This window comes from Strix uralensis, chromosome 2, assembly GCF_047716275.1.
Source record: "Strix uralensis isolate ZFMK-TIS-50842 chromosome 2, bStrUra1, whole genome shotgun sequence".
Classification (NCBI taxonomy): Eukaryota; Metazoa; Chordata; class Aves; order Strigiformes; family Strigidae; genus Strix; species Strix uralensis.
The window spans coordinates 38,323,689-38,347,562 of NC_133973.1; the positions used below are offsets into that span (position 1 = coordinate 38,323,689).

Here is a 23,874-nt window from a genome sequence, read left to right on the forward strand (position 1 = left end):
CAGCACTGTAATTTTAAAGTGAAAATTAAATGCCCCAGAGTGAAGACAGGAGCTCTTTAGCTAGCAAGCAATGCAAGGAAGGACATATGACTGCATCACTGGTTGCAGCTCAAGCACCTGAGATGGGTGGCTATGAATGCAGCCCCAGGAAAAGGTAAAAACCCCAAGTGTCTCTTCTTGCTCCGGGGCGGCAGGATGCCACTGCAGCACTGAGAAGACTGTGGCTTGGTTACTCCTCCGTATCTCACCCTGTCACACACTTGCTGTCAGCTGAGAAGGGCAGTTGTGGTGAGGGATGATTTTGCACTGAGCCCTGAAGGCAGTGGCAAAGCTCTTCTGTGGTCCTCAGGGAGGGCTGTGAGTTAGAGGTCTAGCTGAGAAAAGGCCCTATGATACAAGAAAATCAGCACATAGGGAAGGAACAAGGTGATGAGGGAGAGAGCAACATCTCTGCCTTGCACTCAGCCGTGCTAACAGCAACCAGCAAGGGTCTCTCACCACACTGCCTGCTTCCTCAGGCTCGGCTCAGCCCCAGCAGCAGGGGCAAGCCCAACCTTCTGTTGGTGAAAAACAGCCCCTTTGGCCACCCTGTTTCCTCACCAACGAACCTGTCCAGGCAAAAATGGAGGGGGAAATGGGGACAGCAGAACAATGAGGGTGGCATGGGGCAAGGACCTGGCCCTGGGCATGGCCCATCTCTGGCCAGTCCCAGGAGGTTCGAGCTCAATGCTTGCAGAGAAGTCAGCTCCCACCTCACAGTGTTCCCATGGGGCTTTCCTCTCTATAAAAGCTGTCGGTTTTGGTGTGACTTGCTCTGATTTCATCTAGCAATTTCAAGCCATAGGACAGGTGTCATCTGAGAAGCTGTTGCCCCAGACTCAAACCCCAATGTGAGAGATGGTCCCAACTCTGACCAGGGCTTGGGGGTGTGCAGTACCAGGGTTGCGCAGACATTGGTGTGTGTTTCTGGGTCGACCTTCTGCTAGAAATACAGCCTCTGGATAGGGACCTGGCTCTGTTTTAATACCTGGTAGCAGCTGTACTTGTTATGGTCCATGCTACCATTATCCCTCACCTCTGAAATGCTGCCTTTTGAGACAGCTTTTGCAGTCTGTGTCCCAGGTTTCAGTCTATCTGCTTTCAGCCTTTTGAGTTGCCCCAGCCTCGGGACTGATCCCTTCTCTCTACGTGAGAAGAAATGCAAGCACGACACGGGGCCATGTGTATGCAACTATATTGCATAAATGGAGGTTGGTGGCCCAGGCACGGAGGCCGGTTGGAGCAAATCAAAAGCCCAGGTGAGGATAAGGATGGGTGGGAGTGACAGTGGTGCTCCAGGTTCATGCAGGAAGGGAAAATGCCTGGTGCTCCGAAGACACCCTGTGAGACCGGGGCATGATGATGGCACACTGCCTGCCTGGGGATGGAGGCAGAGACAGATATGGAGAGGCAGGTGAGACCTGTGCTCTACTCCTTATATGACACACCTGCCTGCAGGGTATGGAGTTGGCACTAACTGGCAAGAAAGAGGAAAAGGAAACTTCCTTCAGGAAAAGGAGTCTTCAAAGCCACTTAAAAGATTGGTCATTTTTAAAGAATTAGTGACATAAAATTTCAAATTTTTTCATGAGAAACTTTCCTGTCTTTTTAGAAATAATGTGCACTTTTTTCCTGTAATGCTCTTATATATTAATCCTAGATTGTACTGAAAATACCAGTTTGGGTTAAGAATCTGGATTTTTTTTAAAACACCAAAATAAAATACCAAATGACATCCCTCCCTTCACCCAATACCATCAGAATTATTGTCAGGGTGGGTCTGTTGTGAAAAGTAACCTCATTATCAGTCCAGAGACAGTGTCACTAAGAACACTAAGAACAGCATTATCTCCTTTCTTTGAACATCTTTCCTACGCTGCTGCCACTGTGTACAACATAGCAATGAAATACTTCTCTTTGCTTTTCACTCCTTTCGGTCTGCAGAAATAATGTTACTAAAAGCCAGTTTACAGCACTCTAATCCTGTTATTGGGCACCAAGTTCCTATCCGAAATGAGTGCGTGCAGGCTGCCCTTGAGGCAAGTGTTGAGAGGGGAGAAGGACACTGCTGGGGAAAGTACCTCTCTCTCTGGTAGGAATTTCCTTAGAGGTAGAGGCATGGGGGAAGGATTCAACAGATTCACCCAATCTTGGCATCTAATCAAATGCCCACAAAGCATGAACAACACTATTTGCAAACTAAATATACTTAAAGGCAGATTGCTAAGACACTTGAACCAAAATCCCACTATGATTTTTTTTTCAATACAGATGCACTCCAATTAATTTTACTTTGGTGAACGCAATGAATTAAACTTCAGGGCATGTGGGAAAGAGGGGACATATATTTCATTTCTGGTGGTTTCTAATCCAGACACTGCACTGCTAAGCAGATGAGGACAAATGCTTAGTTGCAAAATATTGTCTTCAACTTATAAAGACTTCTCTATTTCTACCATCTAAATCAATTGAACAGAAAGAAGAGGCAGCAGAAATAGCAAGCCATTGAAACTGTATCTCAGTCTTAATAACAAAAGGGCAAGGACAAGCTCTTCTACTCAGAAGGACTCAAAAGATTTTGGATTTCCTGGGACCCCATGTGAGCACAGGTTCACCTCTAAAGAACACTTTTTAGGATCAGAGTTGAAATTATATATTTAATGTACAAGGATTCTTAGTTGTCAAATCTAGTGTTTAGGAGACAGAGAAAATTCCTAATGTGGTGTGTTCATAATATGAAACTAATCGCTGAACACAGGTGAAATGAAGAAAATGTCCTTAGAAGCTTTGAAGTTGTTTTTGTAGTAAGAAAAAGAAATAGGAAATTCTTTTCCAGTTTCTTCAATTTTTTACACGACTTCAAAAAATAGATGTTGCTTTACTCCATTGCAATTTTCCTTAATTGGATCTATTTCATTACAAAGTTATGTACTTCAATAGAAGATTTTAGCACTAACGAGAGAATTTGAATGTTTTGTTTATATCTTAAGAACTGAAAATACAAATTCTTTTGATGAAGACCTACAGTGAAGTTAATCTGTGGTGACACCTTGTGGGAAAACACAACCTCAGATTTATATGACTAAATAAGATCTGGTGTGATTGAGGGATTGGGAGGAGGAGCAGCATTTTATTGAACAAGAATACTCCTTCCAGAGACTTTGAAAGAATAGTAACATAGAAATTTATAATAATGTTTGGGACTACTTTTAGGCAGGACTGCTTGGAGAGATGCCTGAGTCCAGTTCTTCTGAAAAGTATTTCTCAAAAAAATGCTATGAATGTTTTGTCCCTGATTTTTCCAAAGCTTTTTCCTTGTGCCAGCATTGATACTGGTGTAAGGTGAATGTGAAACTCTGCTGACTCAGAACAGTAGTTATTTCTGTTCACTTTGCACAATTTTAAATCATCGGGCAGGGATTAAAGCAGTTGAGATTTTTGACTGTCTCCTAAGAGCTTTGTCATTGAAATACTCTGAAACAGAAGAAAATATTTTGAAAAGACTGTATGCAGCTGTTTATTGTGATTTCAGAAGAATGTATGGGTCTGGTCTTGACCTTTTAGTGCTTTCTTTAATGGGTGATTAAGAATTAAAATGTTCATGACTCTTTGAACTTGAGAAGAACAGGAAAGCTTTGAACAAATGAAAGATTGTACTATGGTGAATAGGAAGGAGTTAGTGAACCATTGAATTTGATAGTCCATTTTTTAATGGAGATCACAAAAGGTCTGGAGAGCACTTTGGAGTTCTTGATTCTAACACCTAGTTAAAAGAAAAACCCAGAGAAAAACTGTGCAAAACCTCCAAATGGGATCTCCCTGAGCTTCCTGGGCTCTTGGTGAGGATACTCAGGAGGCAGCATCTCCTACCTCTACAAATGCAAAGAATAAAAACAAAACCATATTGTTAAAAGCATTTAACTTGATCCACCTCAAAGACCCTCCTCACTGGAACTATTTCTGTGGTTAAGTGTTTTGAAAACCAGGCCCTAAATCTGTAGTGTTTTGGAGTCCAGATACTGTTAGGGGTGGGATGTGGAGAGCAAATAGAGAGAGATGCTTCTAATACATGTATGCTTTCTAATTCACAGCAGGAATTTCTGTTGCAAATCTGTTTATGAAAATTCATTAATCCAACTTTGACAGGACACATTTAAAATACAATGACCTTATTTCTGTCTTATAAAGCTCAGTTGTCCCTAAATTTGTCTGATACTAAGATATAATTTCCCAGGTGTTCTGCCAGGTTTCTCTTGCCACCTGGGGGCTAGAAAGCTGAATAAATAATACACAGAATGGAAAAACCCTATGTGCAGTATAACCTCTTACCTAGTACCAAGTTATTCAAAAGAATCTTGCTCAAGCATCAGTCTTTACAAAAAATTGCAAGCTAGACGTATTTAAGAAATAGGGTTTTGTGGTCTCACAGAACTTGTATCAGGAAGTTGTTAATTTACTGTGTGCTGTTGTGTTCCGTTTAAAATCAGCTGGTATATCACTGTACTTGAGGATGGTTCAGAAACTGCTCCAGCACATGACAGCAACTGTGCTATTTAAAAAACTCTAAAGAGTCGTTTGTGGAGATACCTCTGCCAGTGAAAACCTCTGTGATTGTGTGGATTGGCAAATGAGTCACGAACAATTGCTTGCCTGCAGGAATGGAACCAAGCTGTGTACTCCAGGCAGAAGAATAAGGAACGCACATGTAAATCTCTTTTATGGCTTTGTTTCCCACTTTATGTATACAATAAAACTTCAGACTCTGTGGTTCTTTGTGCTTTTCTGCAGGGTTCAAATGCACAGACACCTGCATCTGCGTTGTAGTTTCTCGCTTCACTTGCCCTCACAGCTCAGCAGCGCTTCATGCAGAGATCTTTGTGTTTGTGCCACACCTGGAGAGATGCTCTCGGCACAGAGCAACACTGATGTTTTTTACCTTAGTTACTCATGGTGTCTATTAGCTCAGGAACAGCATTGTGCCAGTGTAGCTACAACTTTGGGACCCTGAACCTGTAAAGCACTGCGCTGTGTTGGGTGAATGTAAGAGTTAACACAGGGATGTGAGGGCTGCATAGCTTTAGAGTCTAGTCATGTCTTCTTATGTCTCTTAGAGAAGCAGATTACAGATAACTTCTTTGCTAGGCATACAGGCTGAACAAGGCAGGTGACCAAAGACCTTTTCAAGGGATGTCAGCTTTTGGGATACTGTACTGGTTTTGGCTGGGATGGAGTTAATTTTCTTCATAGTATCTTGCAGGGTGTTTTGTTTTGGATTTGTGACCAAAACAATGTTGATAGCACAGGGATGTTTTAGCTATTGCTGAACAGTGATTATACAGCATCAAGGCCTTTTCTGCTTCTGATACTGCCCTGCCAGCAAGTAGTCTGGGAGTGTGTAAGATGTTCGGAGGGGACACAGCTGGGACAGCTGAACCCAACTGACCAAAGGGATATCCGAGACCATAGGATGCTGTGCTCAGCAACAAAAGCTGAAGGAAGAAGGAGGATCCCTCCAATTCTGTCCACCATCCCATTGTGTGGGGCTTAGCCACCTACTGGAGTTAAACCACAACAGGTATATATATGAGGAAGTTGTTGAATCAATTATAAAAGAAATTTCATGTCTCCTTAACCTGTTTTCTTCCACTAACATTTGATTTCTGACGATATTTCTAGTTTGGTAAAAGTCCCAAAAGTCACAAAAGAACCCTCTAAGACTTAGTTTGAAGTTTCAGAAGGCAGGCATTCTTTATTTGGCTCCAGGTGCATGGGGGATCATTCCTCCTAACATGCACACACTAAAACAAAATCTTTTCATCCTTTATATACCTTAAAGACATGAATATTCATGGTTTTTCCAAGAAGTATCCACCTATACGCCTATCTACTATATTTACATAATGCTGGTTTTGCAAAACTACACTACACATGCGCGGGGGTCTCGGGTGGTTTATGCAACAGCTCAAACAGGTCTTTGTTCCCTTAACATCTGTGAATATAAAATGGACCTCTCTCTGAAGGGGTTTAATTTGCATTTTCAGGTGAAAATAGGTGCACTCCAAGACTTTCTTGGTGTGAGAAGAACATGAGACCCCCCAAGTGCCTCATTTAATTCCAATGAACTCTTGTGATCAGCTTCCATGTCAATAGCGGAAAAAGTCCCATCTCTGGGGAAGAAGTAGCTCTGCAAGTCACATATGATGTTTTTCTAAGACGTGTAGCATAGATACTCTCAGCACCACTTTTTTCATACACAGCTTTATATGTGGGAGAAAATTACCTTAACCTCAAACTCATAATGTCTTACATGTCACTGATATATTGCAGTCAGGTTGGACAGGACTTTGAGCAACCTGATCTAATGAAAGATGTCCCTGTCCATGGCAGACAGGTTGGATGAGATGATCTCTAAAGGTCCCTTCCAACCCAAGTAATTCTATGATTCTATGATTTAAAAGCAAAAAGCTGGGCACGTAAACCAATATTAGATGCATAGGTTAAAATGTTCTAATATTTTTAAAGAATACTTTACCATTTTTGGAGTAATTTGGACACCAGAGTGATAATCTAAGGATGAACAGCTGGAGGCAAAGCTTCAAAGCCCCAAGTTCAAAATCATATCCTTACATTCAGCACATCTTTTTTTTTTTACTGTTTAGGAAGAGGTCTGAAAAATGACTGCCCTAGTACTATCTAACATTGTCTTTCTTCATTACCGAAAAGTTAAAAGGCAGAAGGATGAGAGAGGCTTAGCACACCTTTGTGCAACAAGTTTTGGCAGGGGTTCCTCCCTCTCCAAGATAGGAATGAAGGAAATACTATTAACTAGTTTCCAGATTATCCTTAAGGTATTTCTGGAAAATATAGTGAAATAAAATGTCTCCTCCAACAAAAGCACTGGTGGTCTCCAACGGGAGTAAGCCATCTTCTCAGGAGCACTTTGTAACTCAGTAGAGACTTCCAGGTGTTCTTAGTTTTCCTTTGTTGCCTTCCAGACAGGATGCATTTTTTTTGCAGGTGTACCACTGGAGGTCACTCATACACTAATAAACAGTACAGTGCTGCAGGGGAAAAAGTAATTATCCAAAAATGAACTCAGCTTGACCTGAAGATTACTTTAAAATGCATGTGAGTTGGGAAATATGTTGTGCAGGTATTTCTCAAATTTACAGTAGAATATATTAGAACTAGCAAGTAAACTAATTATTTTTAGTGTTTTATAAAAAGACAAAAAAACCCCAACATTAGCAAGCCAAGTTTGCTTTGATCTAGCTACAGTAATAATGGAAATGCAGCTCTTCTCTGCCAAAGAAAGCAAAAGGAGGAAAAGATAACCGCCTATAAAAGTGTTCACTGAAGTCACATCAGTGTGACAAGAAACTGCAAACAGAAGGACACGTAGATAGTAGGGGAAAGATTGCATGGGAATTTTCTCACTATGACATTTCTGATAGAAGAAAAATTGCAGCGAAGAAGTAATAGACGTTATTTCATATGACTCCTTTCCTTCACTTTCTGTTAATTCATTTTTATCTCTAACTTTCAAACTTCTGACATATCTTTGCTGAAATTGTGAGTTGTAGAGAAAAGGAATTTGTTAAAACGTTTTCTGTCTTTTTCCTAAACTAAAATTTTAGTATAGATTTCCTGCTCTGAGGTGAATAATAAGAAAATGTGAGTCCTGTTTCAGCAATATCAGTACAACATCTCCTATCCCAACTGGGCCAAAACCGGTCATTTTACTTCAAAAACAAACTGCTACTGGCTGGCAACTCTCTACCTCAGGCTCCAGGCCCATCAACATTTGTACCAATATTTCCACAGTATGAGAAAGTCAATTAAAGTCAGACAGATACATATGTCAATAATTAAAGTATTGCTTACATATTATCAGGAAACATTGTTTCAGAGCAGCTTTATTCACCTGCAGGAGAAAATATGTCTATGGCATTTAGTGCGTGTACAAAATTTTGTGCAGCTCTGCCTTGCTCTGTACTTTTAACTTGCTATTTATATAATGTCATTTGATTCTGGTTGCTTCTAGGGGCCTTCTGCAGCTGTTATCTCCTGCTGGCTGCTTCCTGATTGACAGGTTCTTGATTTAAAAGGAGCTGCATGTTCAGTTGTTAACTGTCTGCTGATTAGGGGGTGCTGGACTGCTTTTTGTCTGCTGTGTAGGGATGCTTATTCAGCTGGGAGATGGGAATACAACAAGCAGAGCTTTTGGTAGTTTGCGTCGGTGCTGGGGAAAGGCAGAAACTCTCCTCCAAACAGTGTGGGACTGTGCAACACCAGCGTTGATGCGCTACTGGGCCTGATCTCCAGCACCAGTGAAGAAAGTACCCTTGACATGTCAGTGGTGATGGCCTAGACAGGGCTTGGGCACCAGGATGTTGTGCCTGAGTCTCTCATGGGGCTGGGGGTGATGGGTTCCTCCCCTGGGGAAGGTGTGCAGTGATCCAGGTGCTGTGTGTTCAAGGACACATACCTTAAGTGTACATAAACAAATGGATCCAGCCAGGGAAAAAAAAGGAGGAGCTAGGAACTGTTCCGTGTGCACATGCAGAACTGTGACATCCCTGGAAAAACTGAAACATGATAGGACAGCTCACACAGTGGAGCTCTCCAATGAACGAAGGGCTTAGTAAAGACAGAAAGGGAAAACGAGGAGAGTTTTCCTCTATGTGAAGAAGCCACTTGAGTGCATGGAGCTCTTTTATACTATGGACAACACGCTGGTTGAGCTTGTGGATCAGTGAGGGTGTTCAGTGTGGCATAGCATTGGGAATTTGTTACAGATCCACTTCCTCGCCCTGATCAGTTGACAGTCTCCTTTAAACAGCTTAAGGAAAACCACATGGTAAATATGAAACTTGGGACTGAGCTGCAACACAAAAAAAAGAAAACAAGTAGTATACAGAAAGTGGGAGCAAAAACAGACTGCAAAAAAAGAATTTAAAAACAGTGCACCAGTGTGTTAGGAAAGCAAAATTCGGTTTGAGTTCAAACTGGTCAGTTTAGGGCAATAAGAATAGCTTCTACAGCTACATGATCAATTAAAAAAAAAAAAGGCAAGGAAAATGTAGGCCTGTAATTGGTGGTCTAGTGACAGGGGATACAGATAGAGCTGGAAGGCCCATGCTGCCTTTGCCTTTGTCTTCACAAGCAAGACCCCCAGGTCTCTGTGCCCAGAGGAAGGATTCAAGGAAGAGAAGAACTAGCAGCAGTGGGAGAAGATTGAGTTTGCTTCTGCAAATTTGTGAGGAGACAACTTCAGGAATCCAGAATAATCCCATTCTGAATTCAACAACTGACTACCTGCTACATGGAATAAAGAAAGTTGTTGTGAGACTGCACACTCCAGGATCATAAAAGTTTCAGAGATATATATTTCAGACAGAAGAGTAACAGAAATGTTTATTCAAACTATCTTAACTCAGCCTTTTATGAATAAAAATACTGCAAGTTTACTCAATGATTTACTCTGAAATTTCCTTTTTTAGGCTCTTCATCTTTAGTTGTATTCAATTACTCTGCTTCCTTTGATTCATCCTCCTTATCCTCTAAACTAGCAGTTCCTGTGGAGGGAAAAGAAAGACAGGACATAGAGATGCATTTTATTATAAAATACTGGAAAGTAATCCAGGTAACCTAAAAGATAATTCCAGGGCTATGCTGTCTACCTCAGTCCTTCTTCCCCACTGCCTTTCACTGCCAGTACTTGAATTTAACTGTTATACATTGTTTGTCAGCTGCTAGACAGACTCGGTACACACATACTGACTGTCAGCCAGCCCATATGTAACTCTGGAATAGCCAAAAATGTCTCCTATTTAGACAATATCATAAGAAACATGGAGCAAGAAGGATGGAATTCCTGGGTGGAAAAAAATGATGGTAATGGGACAGAGAATACAAGGCTGCAAGAAAACAGATTTTGTTACATCTGCTCTTCACATTATGCATATTTTCTTCAAATCATTTCCTCTTACTATAACTTAATCTTGCTAAACATAAAGGCAAGGGGAACAATATGTTGCCTAATTAATTATAGATGTAGAACTATGCTGAAAAATGTATAAAATCATCCAACTTTCTGATTCTAGAAATAAAGAGCTGGAAGGAGCTTTGAGAACATGTATCACATTCCTATGTTTTCATGCATTGGTATCCACAACTACACTGTCTCTGACAGATACTTGAGTCCATTTGCCCTTTAAAGAAAAAAAACTACAAAAAGCAATGAGGATACTAGAACTGTTTCATTGTGGTAGGCCAGAAAATTTACTAGAATCAAGTTCAGTCAAAATGGTTATCTGAGTCCAAGAGCCTTTGAGACAGACAAGGCTTAATGAACTCTTGCCAAATTCAAAGCAGAGCTATGCAGGAAAACTGCAGTCCTACACACCAGATCAGCCAGCTGGCTAGTCTGCCCTGAAGCAGGAGAGCACCTTCAGAGTGATGGGTAAAAAATGAGAGCAAATAAACTACAAAAATTCCAAGAGCTGACCTAAATGTTTACTGTGGATTTCCAGGCATTTTCTCATGGTTTAATAGTCTTTCTGATCCCTATGGATAGTGCTTTGCTTTGATTTATTGTAAAATGGACTGATTACAAATGGATAAATTTATCTTATGTTTTCATACATCACATATGTAAGCTTGTAACTGTTAACACTTAGTAAATACAAACAAGACAATTGGGTAGAGGCCCATAGGCTTATATAGAATGAATATAGATGCACCCTTTTGTTGCTTCTTAGTATTTTGTATTTAAAACAGTCTTCTGAACTGCCTGGAAAAAAAACTGAACATCTGAATTTCAAATCTCTTTGGTTTGTAGGAGAAGCAAATCAACCTCAGACTGTTCAAACCATGATGCATAACAATCCTGAAATTTGTTTCTTCAGATTTGTTTTGCCTGCTTCAGTTCAGTTGAGACAATAAGAATACACAGTTCCATTCATGAGAGAAAAGTGCTCAAAACCCCCTGAATTTCCCAGTGTCTGAAATCTTCTTTCTCATTTTTGCACAAAAAAAAGTTTGCAAATGCAATCACTTACAAACTCAGCTCTGCAAGTTCTGTCAACTGTACATGCATAGATAACACTGCACAGAAGTGTCACTTCTGATTTGTACTGTTACAGTATAGGAACTTGACTACTCAAAAACATTTACGTCTATAGAGGACTGCCCCTGTTATGAAAGGTAGAGATTCTTCAGCTTCATAATGGACCTCTCACAGCAGCAGCATGACTTCAGCTGATTGATATATATAATTTCAAACCCTGATTTCTAATTGAAGAATAAGCATGTATGTCCCATTCCTCACCTGGATCCTCCTGATCTTTGTCTTCTTCCTCTCTGCTTCCCTCATCTTCCTCTCCTGTATCCCTTCCTGGGCTAAAAACTTCACTGGATACTTCATGAAGAGAAGGCTCATCATCCCTACCCTCAGTAGACTCATCAGTGACTGAAACGTGACACATTAGAAATACAGAAGAAAAATAATTTTCACAAATTTGCACTCCACCATTGTTTTCATGCAGTAGCTAATAACTGCTACCAAAGTCCGCAGTCTTTACTCACACGAGAAATCCCATAAAATTTTCTGTAACTGTTTATAATCAAGTTTGTATAACAGGCCATGATATAGACTAAAATGATTCACAGGCTTCCCAAGACAGTTGTATCTCATTATGCTATGCAAGATAAAACAGACACATATATATTGCGCAGTTTATGAACTGACTTAGAAGTTCCTATCATTCAATATGTGGTAAATTATAAGAAGAAAAAAAAAAAAAAAACCACCAAAAAAAACCTCTCACACTACTTGATACTAAACCTGAAAAACACGGTTTCAGGGGATAGTCAAACCACGGAGTTTCCATCTGTCCAGCAGAACAAACCTTCAACTGATGGTATTGTCTTCTCTTCAGTTACTGCTGCTGCTGCTCTTTCTTCCATTGCTTCTGCTGCTGCTGCATCTAGGGAGGCTTCTCTGGGAGAAGGTGGGTTTTCCCCATGGGGAGTCCAGAGTGTTAATTTGGTAATTTCTGATGCTTTCCATTTTGGTCCAATGAGTAATGAGGGTTCCTCCTCTTCCTCTCCTTTATCCTAGAAGACAACTCATGAAATCCAGCATCTCATCTTAAAAGTATTAAGGGAATAACTAAGACGATGGTTTTGTGTACTAAAACCTCTTTATCTGGGCTCAAAGCAGCAATGACATGGCCTTTTACGGTATTTACAGGCAGAGGAACTTCAGCAGCCACAAATCTTGAAAGTGAACTACACTTTCAACCTTGATGAAGTCAGTTGACTATTACTAATGATCACTGCTTGCCAGCTTGCTTTCTTTAAGGTAAAATTTTGTCTCTCCCTTAAACAGAATGGCTGCAAGGGGGCTATCAACTATGTCTCCTCTTCTGTGCCTGTCTATAGCATAACAGTGGCAAATAAGACCTGACGCTCTGTCTGGTAGAGTGGCAAAACAGCTCTCTGCCTCAATCCTTGCTTAGGGAAGACCTTGGAATGAATCTAGGAAGCAGTAAGGTGCTGCACAAATCTTACGTTTTTGAAAATTGAAGATAAATTTTTTTTATTTAAAAAAATCATGCTTTATTTTATCCAAATATGAAGGAGTCTTAGTAATGGAATCAGTATCTGTATTGCAAGCTAATTTCTTTTAATTTTTTTTTCAAATGGGCCGTGTTCTGCAATTATTTCAACTAAAGCAGAGGCAAAATTTAATCTTACTTTAGTGACAGCACTGTCCCTTGCTTTACACAGTCACTACAGCATTGACATGAGAAGAAATTATTGTTCCTGAGAGTAATGATTTTCAGAAGCTGAGTGCTTAACCTTGGGTTCTTAAATTCATGTTTAAACTCCCACATCAATGGCCCAATATTCCAAAATCAGCACATCCAACAATGCTCAACAGAATTGAGGATACTAAATACACATCACTTTGGATACTCATATGAATCTGATACTTAATTTGAGGATCTCTTGCTTTTAGCCAAAAAAGGAAAACAGTCTCCATGTTTTACAAATCTCTATCACTAACAATAGGAATTTTGTTATTATTTTGTCCTTGCCTTAAGAAACAATTGCTGTATTTGCTGCATTGGAGAATTTTCAAAGAGTGTGTAACAAAGTGGACTATAGGCTAAATGTAAGGACAAATACATCTACATTCTTCTGTGGTTTGAAACTCCAAATGTTTTGGGAAGGTCCTGATTCTTCTAAACTTTAAGCAGAAAGGACTTCTGTCTGCAAGTAGTGCAAAAATCACACCTTGTATTTGTCAAAGCTTACACAGTAGAGAAGCTAAAGAAAAAAGCAAAATGAAACCTCATTTGGTTCTTAAGAATGCATGAGTTTCTACCCTTTTTTCACTGGTTAGATCTCTTTTAACATCAGTGTCTATAAGGCATTTTATAGATTACTCAACAATAGATTTGATTTACTGAGTTCTCTGATATTCAGTATAATTTGCACTATTTCTTTTACCTGCTCTGATTGTATGTATTCACCATGCTGTTCACATCCGATATCAAAGACATATTTGCCATGACCTACAGGCTGCACAAAAATTCAAAAAAGTCATCAGAACTATAAAGTTAATACATTCTAAGCATCTAAATGTAAAATATGCTTTACTACAAAATGCATAGTCGATAACAATCTAGTTTGAAAGCAAAGTTGCAGAGAAACTTGGCATTCTGTCCTACAGATTAATTCTATTTCATATGTTACACTTATGGTACAAGAAATACTACAAAAGATCAGGAGCCTAGATTCTTATTTTAAGTGGAAACATATCATATTAAGGCAATTCCATGCTAACTGTTCAGATGAATAGAGTTTTCCGGCACACTTACATTTCCATTCAAAAACTTGCCCTTAAATCTATGGTTTAGGTGGATAAGTTCAGCTTCTCCTTCCTGGCTTCCATTTACCCAGCCACCAACATACTTAGAACCTGTGTCTTTATAGACATATGTACCTTGCCCGTGCCTAAGGAGAAAATAATAATTTTGCTTTACATTACTGAATATTAAGAATTTAAGATGTTATACTTAAGGTATTAAAACTGTATTATTTAAGTAGCTGAAATCACTCCAGCTGGACTAAATTCCCAAGATCATCCAGTAGCTCGTGACTTGCTGCAGTCAGCCATGCTTTGAAAATGACCTTGGTGTGTTAACGCCATTGGGTGACTTGAAACATCACTGTAAGAACAAAACAAACCTATTGTGGTTAAACCATTCTCCAGTATAGGTGTCTCCATTTGCATATGTATACTCTCCATAGCCATGTCTCTGGTCATTCACCCAGTCACCTTTAATGAGAATACAATAAAAACAGTGAGACGTGGTTTATTGCACTGTGTCATATAATGGTCAGTTTGTAAAGTTATCCTACATGAATTATTAGAGAAGGAAAAGAAAGCTATGACACTGTTGTGATTCCTTACACCATTCCTTACTCTAAACCCTTGCTCTTTTTTCTCTGTCTCCACACATACGTATGCAGTTGCCTGACCTCCTCTTCATTTAGTCCATCACAGTCTGTCTCCATTATTACTCTCCATTACCATTATGAACACAAGAAGCCATGTAACATCCTGTTCCTACCTTTAAATTTGGTAATGTATTACAGTTGCATTAGATAATGTGACATTTCCACTCCAATAAAAAAAGGGACTACTTTAGTTTGACTCATTTGCTAAAACTGTATGTCAGTCATGGGGCATATATACTCAAAAGGATGGTCTTCTATTCAAACATAGAAGAAATTAAAGAACAAACCAAACCAAACCAAACCACAGGTGCATATGCTCCTGTATGGCAAATGGTTCCTCTTTTGCTCTCTGCTTTTAGCCCTCACAATGTGAATGTTCTTTCTTGCCTAGCTTAGAAAGGAGGGGGGGAAATACTGTCCCCTGAAGCCTAACTGATAGAGTGTTTCTTCTCCTGGAAGAAGAGAAACAATGCAAGTTTCAACTTCTTCAAACTTCAGAGACATCCCAATCCCTGAGTAAGTAAGTGCTCTAATCAGTAGACTATTTTTTTTAAATGGACCTAATAAAGTCCTAAAATTCTTTATACTGAACACATCTGTGGTTCTAATCATCATTCAGAAATAAGTAACTATATTCTCTTCTATGAAGATTGAGCTGATTTGTAAAAGATACTTAATACTTCTCATGACTTGGAACACCCCACTTGAAAGGAGGACATGACAAGAACAAACTGCTACTAAACACCACACTTCTCACAATAATCAACATAAATCTCCATAAATAAAACCCACACTTCTCAAAGCTTGTAGTAAAAAAAAAAAAAAGGGGGGGGGGAATAAAAGGGAAACATTTTGTACCGAATTTATCTTAAAAGAACACATTCTCGATTCACCATCTCCTTGCATTTGGAGGGTTCAGGAGGGGTGTTCAGAGGGAATGTGTCCTTTCAGTTACAGAAATCCTTGCAACTGTGTTCAGTGTTTTACCTTCATATTTTGATCCATCTGGATAAAAAAATATACCCTGGCCATGCTTTTTGTTTTGAAGATACTGTCCAGTGTAGTAAGCGCCGTTTTTAAATCTGTAGGTCCCCTGAAACATATTTGGTATAGATAAAATACTTGTCAGTTCTCACTCTTGTTTTAGCATAGTGCCCAAACAAACAGAACTGCTTAAACATAAGCACTACCACTGCCTTTTGTCACCATCTTACCCGTCCGCTTCTGAAACCATGTTTATATTCTCCATCGTATGTATCACCATTGGGTAGACGTGCTTTTCCATGACCATGTCGCTCACCTTCTGAATTGCGTTCACCATCATACTCCTGATCCAATGTGAAAAAAAAAATAATTGTTTAAGAGGGCTAGACCTGACTGAACCTAACCCCATTAGACAGAGGAAAACAGGTATTTGCTCAAAGCTGCCCCAATTCGGCTTGAATCGGAGACTGCAGGAGCACCTGGCCAACACCTGTTCTGCCTACGCAGCCGCTTTCATCAGATCCTGGCACCCCGAGGCTTCCCTCCCTTGCTGGCCCCGGCTGGAAGGGCCGGATGATGACTTGTTTCTAGCCGGTGGAGAAAGTTAGGCAGGTGACACGGCACAGCCCCGCTTCCCAGACTCCCGTGCCCACCGAGGAAGCGCCCCGGGAGCTCCCCCGGGCAGGGCCCGGCCGGCATACTCGGGGGTTTAATCCCCGCGGCCGGTAGCGTTCGCTGTCCCCCCGTCGCTGGCGCTCCCACACACACCCCCTGCCCGAGGCGCCGGCGGCCTGAAGCCGCTTCCCGCCCCGCTCCTCCCCAGCGCCCCCGGCGGCGGGTGCTCCCCTCGGGGACGGGCCCCTCGCCGCAGCAGGGGCCGGGAGACGGGGCGGGGCCGCCTCCGCCCATGCTGCTGAGCCGCCAGCGGCGCCCCGACCGCCCCTGCGGACCCCGAAATCGGCCTCGGCCTCCTCGGTCCCCTCCGAGCTCAGGTCCGACATGGCCGCGGCGTCGCCGTCACCGTGGCAACCAAGGCGGGCGGGGGAGGGAGGTGCGAGCCGCCGCCGCCTGCTGCCATGGCAACGCCCGGCGGGGCGCCCCGGGGGCTCGCGCTGCTGTCCCGGGTGCTGAGAGCAACGGGGCGGCCCCGCCCCTCACCGCGGCGGCGGGGCGGGGCAGCGGCGGGGCCGGGGCCGCGCCCCCCCCCCCCCGCGCCGCCGTCTCACCGCTGAGGAGGGGCGCCGTTACCGCAAGCGGAGGGCCCCGCCGCCCCAGGGGTACTCCCGGGCCGGCTGGCGGCTCCGGGCGCAGGAGTCCCGAGAGGGGGACGGCGCCCGCCAGAGGACTGGGGTGTTGACGACGGCTTCTCGCGCTTTGTTTTTCCCGACCTGTACCTTAAGTGCCGTGAAACAGGCTGGTGACATCTGAGGTGTGACCTGAGACCCCTCCGTCTTCTGAGAGCTCCCAGTAGTTTGGCTGGTTTGGCCTGTAAACAACATTTTAGATTTTAAAACCACTCCCACGTGTAGGTCTTATCTTGTTGGTTTATATCTTACGGTTTCAGCCTGATGAGTCTCATTCACCTGCGCAACAGACCAGATTCATTCCCCCCGCGTGGCCTGATGAATCCCACTGGAAATTCAGGACACTCCTTAAATTGGAGCCAGAAGGCCAACGGCAATCGCCTCCAGTCTCTGAAATCCCACAGGATTTCCACAGCTGTTGTGACAGCCCACATCCGATGGTGCAGTTGGAGACAGAGGACCCACATGTGGGTATCAAGAGGCATCACAGAAATGTGCTTTGGCTGGCACCAGCATTCCTGGGTGTACTCTTAGCAGTCAGGCTCTGCATTTTGGGGCACTCTGAAGAGATTCCTCTTGTTTCTATGCAAAGTGCAGCACAACAGACCATATGGGTAATTTGGGGGTCAGGACAGAGGCAGGGAAATGCTCTGGTGCTAATCACTTCTGGACCTTAGGCACTGGAAGTCATCAAACCACCGTGAGATCTGGCCTGGAAAATCTTTTTCTAAATTGAACTGTACTGCTGTGGTGACAGGGGCATTGCACAGTTCTAACCGAGTTACTAGAGAGAGAAGAATGATGAGTCCATCACCATTTAGGCATCTGTTGCTTTCACACATACTACGCTTCCACTAAATTTTTTTCCTCTCCTTTTAGTAACCATAATTCTCAATGATCTTAATATGTAGGAAAGTCTCTGTATTCTGACTTTTCTCCAAACCACTCTACTCAGTCAGCTTCAGCAGTGATCTACATAACTTGATGACAAGTTTGGTCACCTCAGCCAGTCAAGAGCCTCCCATACTAATATGATTACAGCTAAATCAACGCAGGGAGGCAAGAGAAGGGCTCTCCTTTAACAAAAGGGCAAGAAGAGTAGAAGGGAGTAGCTCACAAGGAAAAGGAGAGGGGATAATATATCATAGCCACCCTCAGTCCATATTAATCATCAATAATACCCTACACAGAAAAGACCTCCTCTGTATTTTATGTTGCAATTTTTTATGTTTCCTATGTGAGCTACAGTATTCAAAAACAATCACGCTTTAAAAAGATCTTATTTGCCGCAATGCAAGGTAGTGCTTTCTTAACAGAGGAAAATGCCCTAAAAATCTACCTTGGCTAAGGGAGTTGATGATGACTGCATTACAGCTCATGCCCGCCTCCCGCAGATGTTAAGAATGGGTTGCTGAATGCAAGTGGTACTTCACCCCTCTGCAAAGCAGCAGCTTCACAGTGTTTGCAGGAGCTGGGAAGGACTCAGGTCCTGCCACTGACTGATACAGGAGTCAGGCAAATCACCTCACTGTCACCTTGTACAGTAATTTAATGGCCGAGGTTTCACAAGAAGAGCCACACAACGGTATGTGTGGTGAAAAGCTGTTGGCTACCTAAGCACTGGGCAGAGGAGGTGAGGCTTCTGGGGTGGGCAGCAAAAGGGGTGGCAAGTGGTCGGAAAATGTGGTGGAGGTCACCTTATACCCTAGGTCAAAGCTTTACCACCCAAACCAGATAAAAACAGGGTCATCTCTATACAAAGATATGCCATATATTCAGGTAATTTTCTTAGTTTTCATAGGTAGGAATCTAAATACCCAGTATTTAGATAATAAATTAATAGTATTTATTTATTAAGATGTGTCACTTAAGTGGCATATGTGTCTTTATGTTTTCAGTTGGGCAAAGATGAAAAAAGAAGAGAACTATTGCTGAATACCATCACATTCTTAACTCATAGGAAGCATTTGGGCTTCTGAGTTAACACCCAGTTAGTATTTTGAGAGTGCTTTCTGTTTGAAACATTTAAGAACACTGAAATTAAATTTCGTTAGCTGGCAGAGCTTTAAGAAACTATACATTTATTAACTCAAAATCGTATGGTTACTTCTCTTTCCTGCACATTCCCAGCACTTGACTAGGGAAGCCTAATTTGCATAACAGTGGCTGTGCTGTTAATAAGGAACTGCAGGGTATGTAAACTACTGCTCCGATTGCTTACCTCCTGCAGAACTGGATGTGAGTGTATGTTACCTGAAGCATAGTATGCTCATTTCCTCCTTTCTCACTCTTGATGATGCCCAAGTTTCTTCTTTCACCTAAGGATGGCTAAATTCTTTTATCTACAGTAAGGTAATGTCTCGAATTACAAAACTGGTTACTTAGTCTGTGAGCAGCATATTAATTCTAAGCAGACACTGTGGCTCAGAGTTGTAAGGGAAAATATGTTCAGGATGCATACAGAGGTGATTCCTGTTAAACTCGATGACAAAAATAACCAGATTTGTCCTTTGGCTTCACAGTTGACGTGGCCCAGGGAAGAGCTGTGACACAAACAGGAAGCAGTGACAAGCCTCAGAGACACTCCCCCTGGTCATCACTAACTGCTCTTGCTCTGTGTGTTGTTTCAGAGTACTGAAGGAGGAAAGGGTCTGAAGGAGGAACAGTTCACTTTTCTTGGGAAACAGCCAAGAACTATTTCTTTATAAAATTTAAACTGCTCTGAATCTAGAAGTGGCAAATAGGACAAATGTCTGTATGTCGGCATCACACAGTTTGACCTAAATGAAGGAGGTATCATTTAAAGTTTTCTGTACCTAGAAACTGTCTTGTGAGGACAGCTACAGCTTATATGGATGCATATAATTAATGACAAAGAGGATATATTTTGTATTTTCTGGTCTTTCAGTTGCTTTTTGGTGATTCAATGTCAGATTAAAATTAAGCTTTAAGGATATTATTATTGAAAGAAGGGTTGCTATCATCCTTACTTTCTTTATCTTTTTCCTTTTCCATCAAAGAACCAACATAATACCATAAATATTCTTAAGGTCCTGCTGATCTTGCATATAAATTTAATTTGGCAAAAGGCCCAAGAGGGTTAGTGGATGTGCTGATTATCTGCTCATACTGCTGGCTCAGCTGGCAGCTGCTGGCAGCAACTGCCAGTCACCCTGGCAGGAGAGGGCAGCAGCTGCCATTGCTGCAAGCTGCCCTGGAGAAGCTCCTGGTTTGCAGTTGGAGCAAGAAGCCCCATAGGTAGAGAGAGCTTCAGAGGAACCCGAAGACATTGCTGCCAGAGGCGCTTATGAACAGGGAAGGACAGTGACACAGCAAAGCAGAAGGCTGCTAGGCACAGGACCCTGAAAGGTGCCTCCCATGAGAGAGGACAGCCCTGGATGTCCTTTTATTCTGCTTTGCAGGTCCTCACTTTGAATTTAGCCAGAGAGCCCTTCTGTAGGGAGGAATGGCCAAAAGGCACTTTTGAGGCCCACTATGCTCCTTGGCTTTCTTTGGACTTTACCTTGTGGCAGGAGGGGGGAGGCTTTTGGCAGTGCAGAGTTTTGCAGGGAAAATGCTGCTGTGCCAGGCCTGGCCTCAGGGGCTCCTTCCAGCACCGACTGAGCTTTGAAAACACGTTGCACAATGAACATTAGAAACGATAGTACTGTTTTTTCACTTCTACATTGCAATCAGTGTCTAGCTTCAAAGGGGTGCACACACAACCTCTGATGTGGTAAAGGTGGCGTGCTTCTTAATTCATGCTACATGCACGTCGGCATTCCTGCCCTCTAGGAGCTCTCTGCTCTATGCCCCTGGCCCACTATGCATCTTTCTTTCAGGAGCAATACCTCTGTGAACCAGCTTTTCTCTGCCTGGCCAGCGATGTGGCTCTAGGGAGCCGCCTTTTCAAATTCTGACATCAAATTAATAGGAAGAGTGGAGGTAATTGCCTGATTCACAGGTTGGTTTCTTCACATACAGTTCATTCGTTACTGACAGAGCTGGTTACTTTGTGAGGGCCAGTCCTTGGGCACTCAAGTCAGTCTGAGCTTTGCTCTGGTATAAATTAGAGATGCAAATGACCATTTATTGCTTTTAGTAGGGCAGACCTGGGCAAGATTATGTTTTTTTCCAGGAATTTAAAGAACAGAAATCTGTAGGGAAATATTTTGTTATCTCTTAGAAGATAGTCATTCACACCTTTCTCCTTGCAAAAGCTAAAACCACAGTCTAGTGTACTGCACAGTCAGTATGAGATACTAGCAAAGTGTAAACTGCAGTTGTCAGGAAAACTTAATGAAACTAGCTCTCTTCCTCCTGGAACTTAAATATAAACCAGGTTGATTTCATCAGCCTTTTGGAGGAAAACTGTGGGATTAGGGAATTAAAATAATATCTAAAGGGGAGTTCTTGTTTGGGAATATACATTTCAGGTCTTTTTATTATTCTGCAATATATACTATCAGACACAAAGAATTCAAAGTAATTCCTTAGATTATGGGAGAAAACAGTGGACAAAGAATTTATTGTCACTAACTTCCATATAGTGGGTTTTTTTTCCTCAAATTCACAATGAAACCAGATTCTGAAATGTCAAAATCCTTTGCAAAATGGGAACTTCTCTCCGCACAGCTCTTTTTAAGCCCTTTACAGGCAAAATGAAGGCTGCTTAGTATGTCTGTATGCCAAGTAAAGATAGCCTCTTTTTGTGCTCGTAACCAAGCCAGAAAAACAAGTAAATGACCTTTCTAGCCGCTCAGTTTACAACTGCCTCCTCCAAGTGCAATTAACATTGAGATATCCCAGAGGCGGGGTGATTAGAAAAGTTTGAATGAAAGCCATTCTTGAAATGCCAGTAATACTTTTTAGCATCTTGGCTAAATATAACCTTTCAATTCCCTCCTGCAAAATATCCAAGGGAAAGTGTTCTGCTGTATTTATACCCTGCCTCCCATTTCTCTGACCTTACTGCTCATTTTGAAGTACAGAGTGCATTCCATTCTTCAGACATACAGGAAAATTGTCAAATTTTTCTTTTACCTAAAGGGTCTCCCTTTCCACTAAAGTGTAATAGGGATATGTACAGGTCACTTCTATTCCATTTAGGAAATTGTTGCTAATGTCTTTTCTCAAGACTTTTACGACAGTCAGTGTTATTATTGTTACCAAGAAAGCAGCTGGCATTCATGAGGTAAAAAAAATCTTATGGTCAGTATAAGAATAAAGCAGTGTTAATATTACATTTTTCACTACTTTTCTCTGGAAGTGGATTTAGGTTCATTAAATAAACAAAACCCCAAATGTAAGCTTCTTTATTTAGTCATAGCTTGTAATGACATAAAGCTAAAGCAGCCCAATCCTTTTGTCCATACTATCTGAAGTCCTAACCTGGTAACTAATTAATTCAATAGCGAAGAATGAAACGATTGAGGTAGATGGGACTAATTTGCTGCCTCGTTATGCCTGTCAGCTTGAATACCTTCATACTTCATCTTCTTATGCACAACTTGCAAGGCAATTGCTTCAGTGTAAGCTCTCTGTTCTGGTCTGCTTTCTGTTTTACCATTACTTCTAACTGTTCTGGTATTTGACTTCTATTAAAATATGCCTGAGTCCTCCCTTCTCATATAACTACCCTCCAGTGACCAAGTCTGCAAACATGGAAAAATGAAATCTATTAGTCTACCTGCCTATTTCAATCTGTTTACTCCACAGCAATTGTTTCTGTAGCCATTTCTCCACTTCCACTCAGCTCTCCAGGAAATTTAAGAAGAATAGAAATAAGGACAAAGTTACAAGAGAAACTCTCCCATTTCCTGCAGGAAGCAGAATTAAATTCAAGAGAAGTTCTTCAAAATAGATGTTCTTTTTTTTGTAACGAAAGATGGTCTGTATATTGTTTTACAGATTCCATTTATTATAATACAGCGTGGTGATGGGTTTTTTAAATTTTGCATTCTCAGTACATTCTTGGTTATTTTTCTACGAGCAGGTGGCTGAAGGTATGAGAGCTGATCTGGGTCTCTAACCAGGCAACCTCCATCCTAGCTACAGGGGCCACTGCTCCGTGTAGCAATGGGTCACATGCAGCAGCTCTGCCCAGGACTCCCTCCCTCCAGTAGATCCTACCCCAGTAGACATCACTGTTGCTATAACCACTTTTTTAACAGATCTTTCCTTAGATGTCATGAGGTGATTTAACAGTCCCACTCTCCACCCCTCTGGAAAGCCATGGGGAGAGTCAGAGTAGCATACTGTCAGCACCACTGATCTCATTTTTCTGAATGGAACCAGAGACTGACAGGCAACTCACAGGGTTCAAAGTAATGCCATTATTCCTAAATGTCTCCTGCAGTCATAGCAATATCTGTCTTTACGTAGGAGGCAGTTTTATTGCCTTTCCCTCTCCATGTTCCATGTGCTATAGGTTTTCTTCTTCATCAGTAGCCTTTAGTAATCAGGTACTGTCCTGCTCAGGCTGAGGAAAAGGCTGTGCTGGCACAGTGGTTTTGTCCGCTGGTCTCTTCCTCCAAAGCTACTGACTGGTGATTCTCACTAGCTTTCTGGCAAGCTAGATGTGATGAAAGTACCAGTCTGGAAACTATGTAGTCATATTAGCCTGGTGCTATGCCGGCACTAAAATTTCTCATCAACAGGCAGGACATACTGTGCTAACTCAGCTAGATAGATTCCAGACCACAGCTGGCTTACCTCCAGCCCTTTCTGAGTACGGATGCAGCAGGGCTATACCTATCTGCTCCCATACATACAGGCATAACCTTCACAGCCTCTTTCTTTTTGTGGCTCTTTTGGATATTTATTCAGTTTTTTTGGTCTGGCAAAGCTCCATGGCAGGTTATATTTGGATTGCACCCACTGCTGATGTGAATTGCTTATACAATATCGCAGCTGCTCTGTTGGGAAAACAAAGCATGTAAAACTAATAAAGGCAACTAAAAGCTGTAATTGTATCAGTCCTGAGAATCCTGCTACTTGTGTGGAATAAAGT

The 23,874-nt window shown here is 41.8% G+C and overlaps 1 protein-coding gene across 2 annotated transcripts in view; it reads right to left on the reverse strand.

Annotated features, from left to right (window-relative positions):
• Positions 1-9,450: 9,450 nt before the first annotated feature.
• RSPH1 (radial spoke head component 1) overlaps positions 9,451-23,874 on the reverse strand; it is a 74,225-nt gene continuing 59,801 nt past the window's right edge. Inside the window, exons 2-10 of one of the 2 annotated variants that reach the window (XM_074858414.1) lie at positions 16,953-17,044; positions 15,789-15,902; positions 15,562-15,667; positions 14,302-14,392; positions 13,932-14,067; positions 13,561-13,632; positions 11,952-12,159; positions 11,372-11,512; positions 9,451-9,617 (exon numbers count right to left, since the gene is read on the reverse strand). In XM_074858414.1, the coding sequence (XP_074714515.1) occupies positions 9,568-9,617; positions 11,372-11,512; positions 11,952-12,159; positions 13,561-13,632; positions 13,932-14,067; positions 14,302-14,392; positions 15,562-15,667; positions 15,789-15,902; positions 16,953-17,044 (1,010 nt within the window). In that variant the 3' untranslated portion in view covers positions 9,451-9,567. Of the gene's footprint in view, positions 9,618-11,192; positions 11,513-11,951; positions 12,160-13,560; positions 13,633-13,931; positions 14,068-14,301; positions 14,393-15,561; positions 15,668-15,788; positions 15,903-16,952; positions 17,045-23,874 lie in introns of those variants that run through there. The other variant, XM_074858412.1, reaches the window with a different exon arrangement.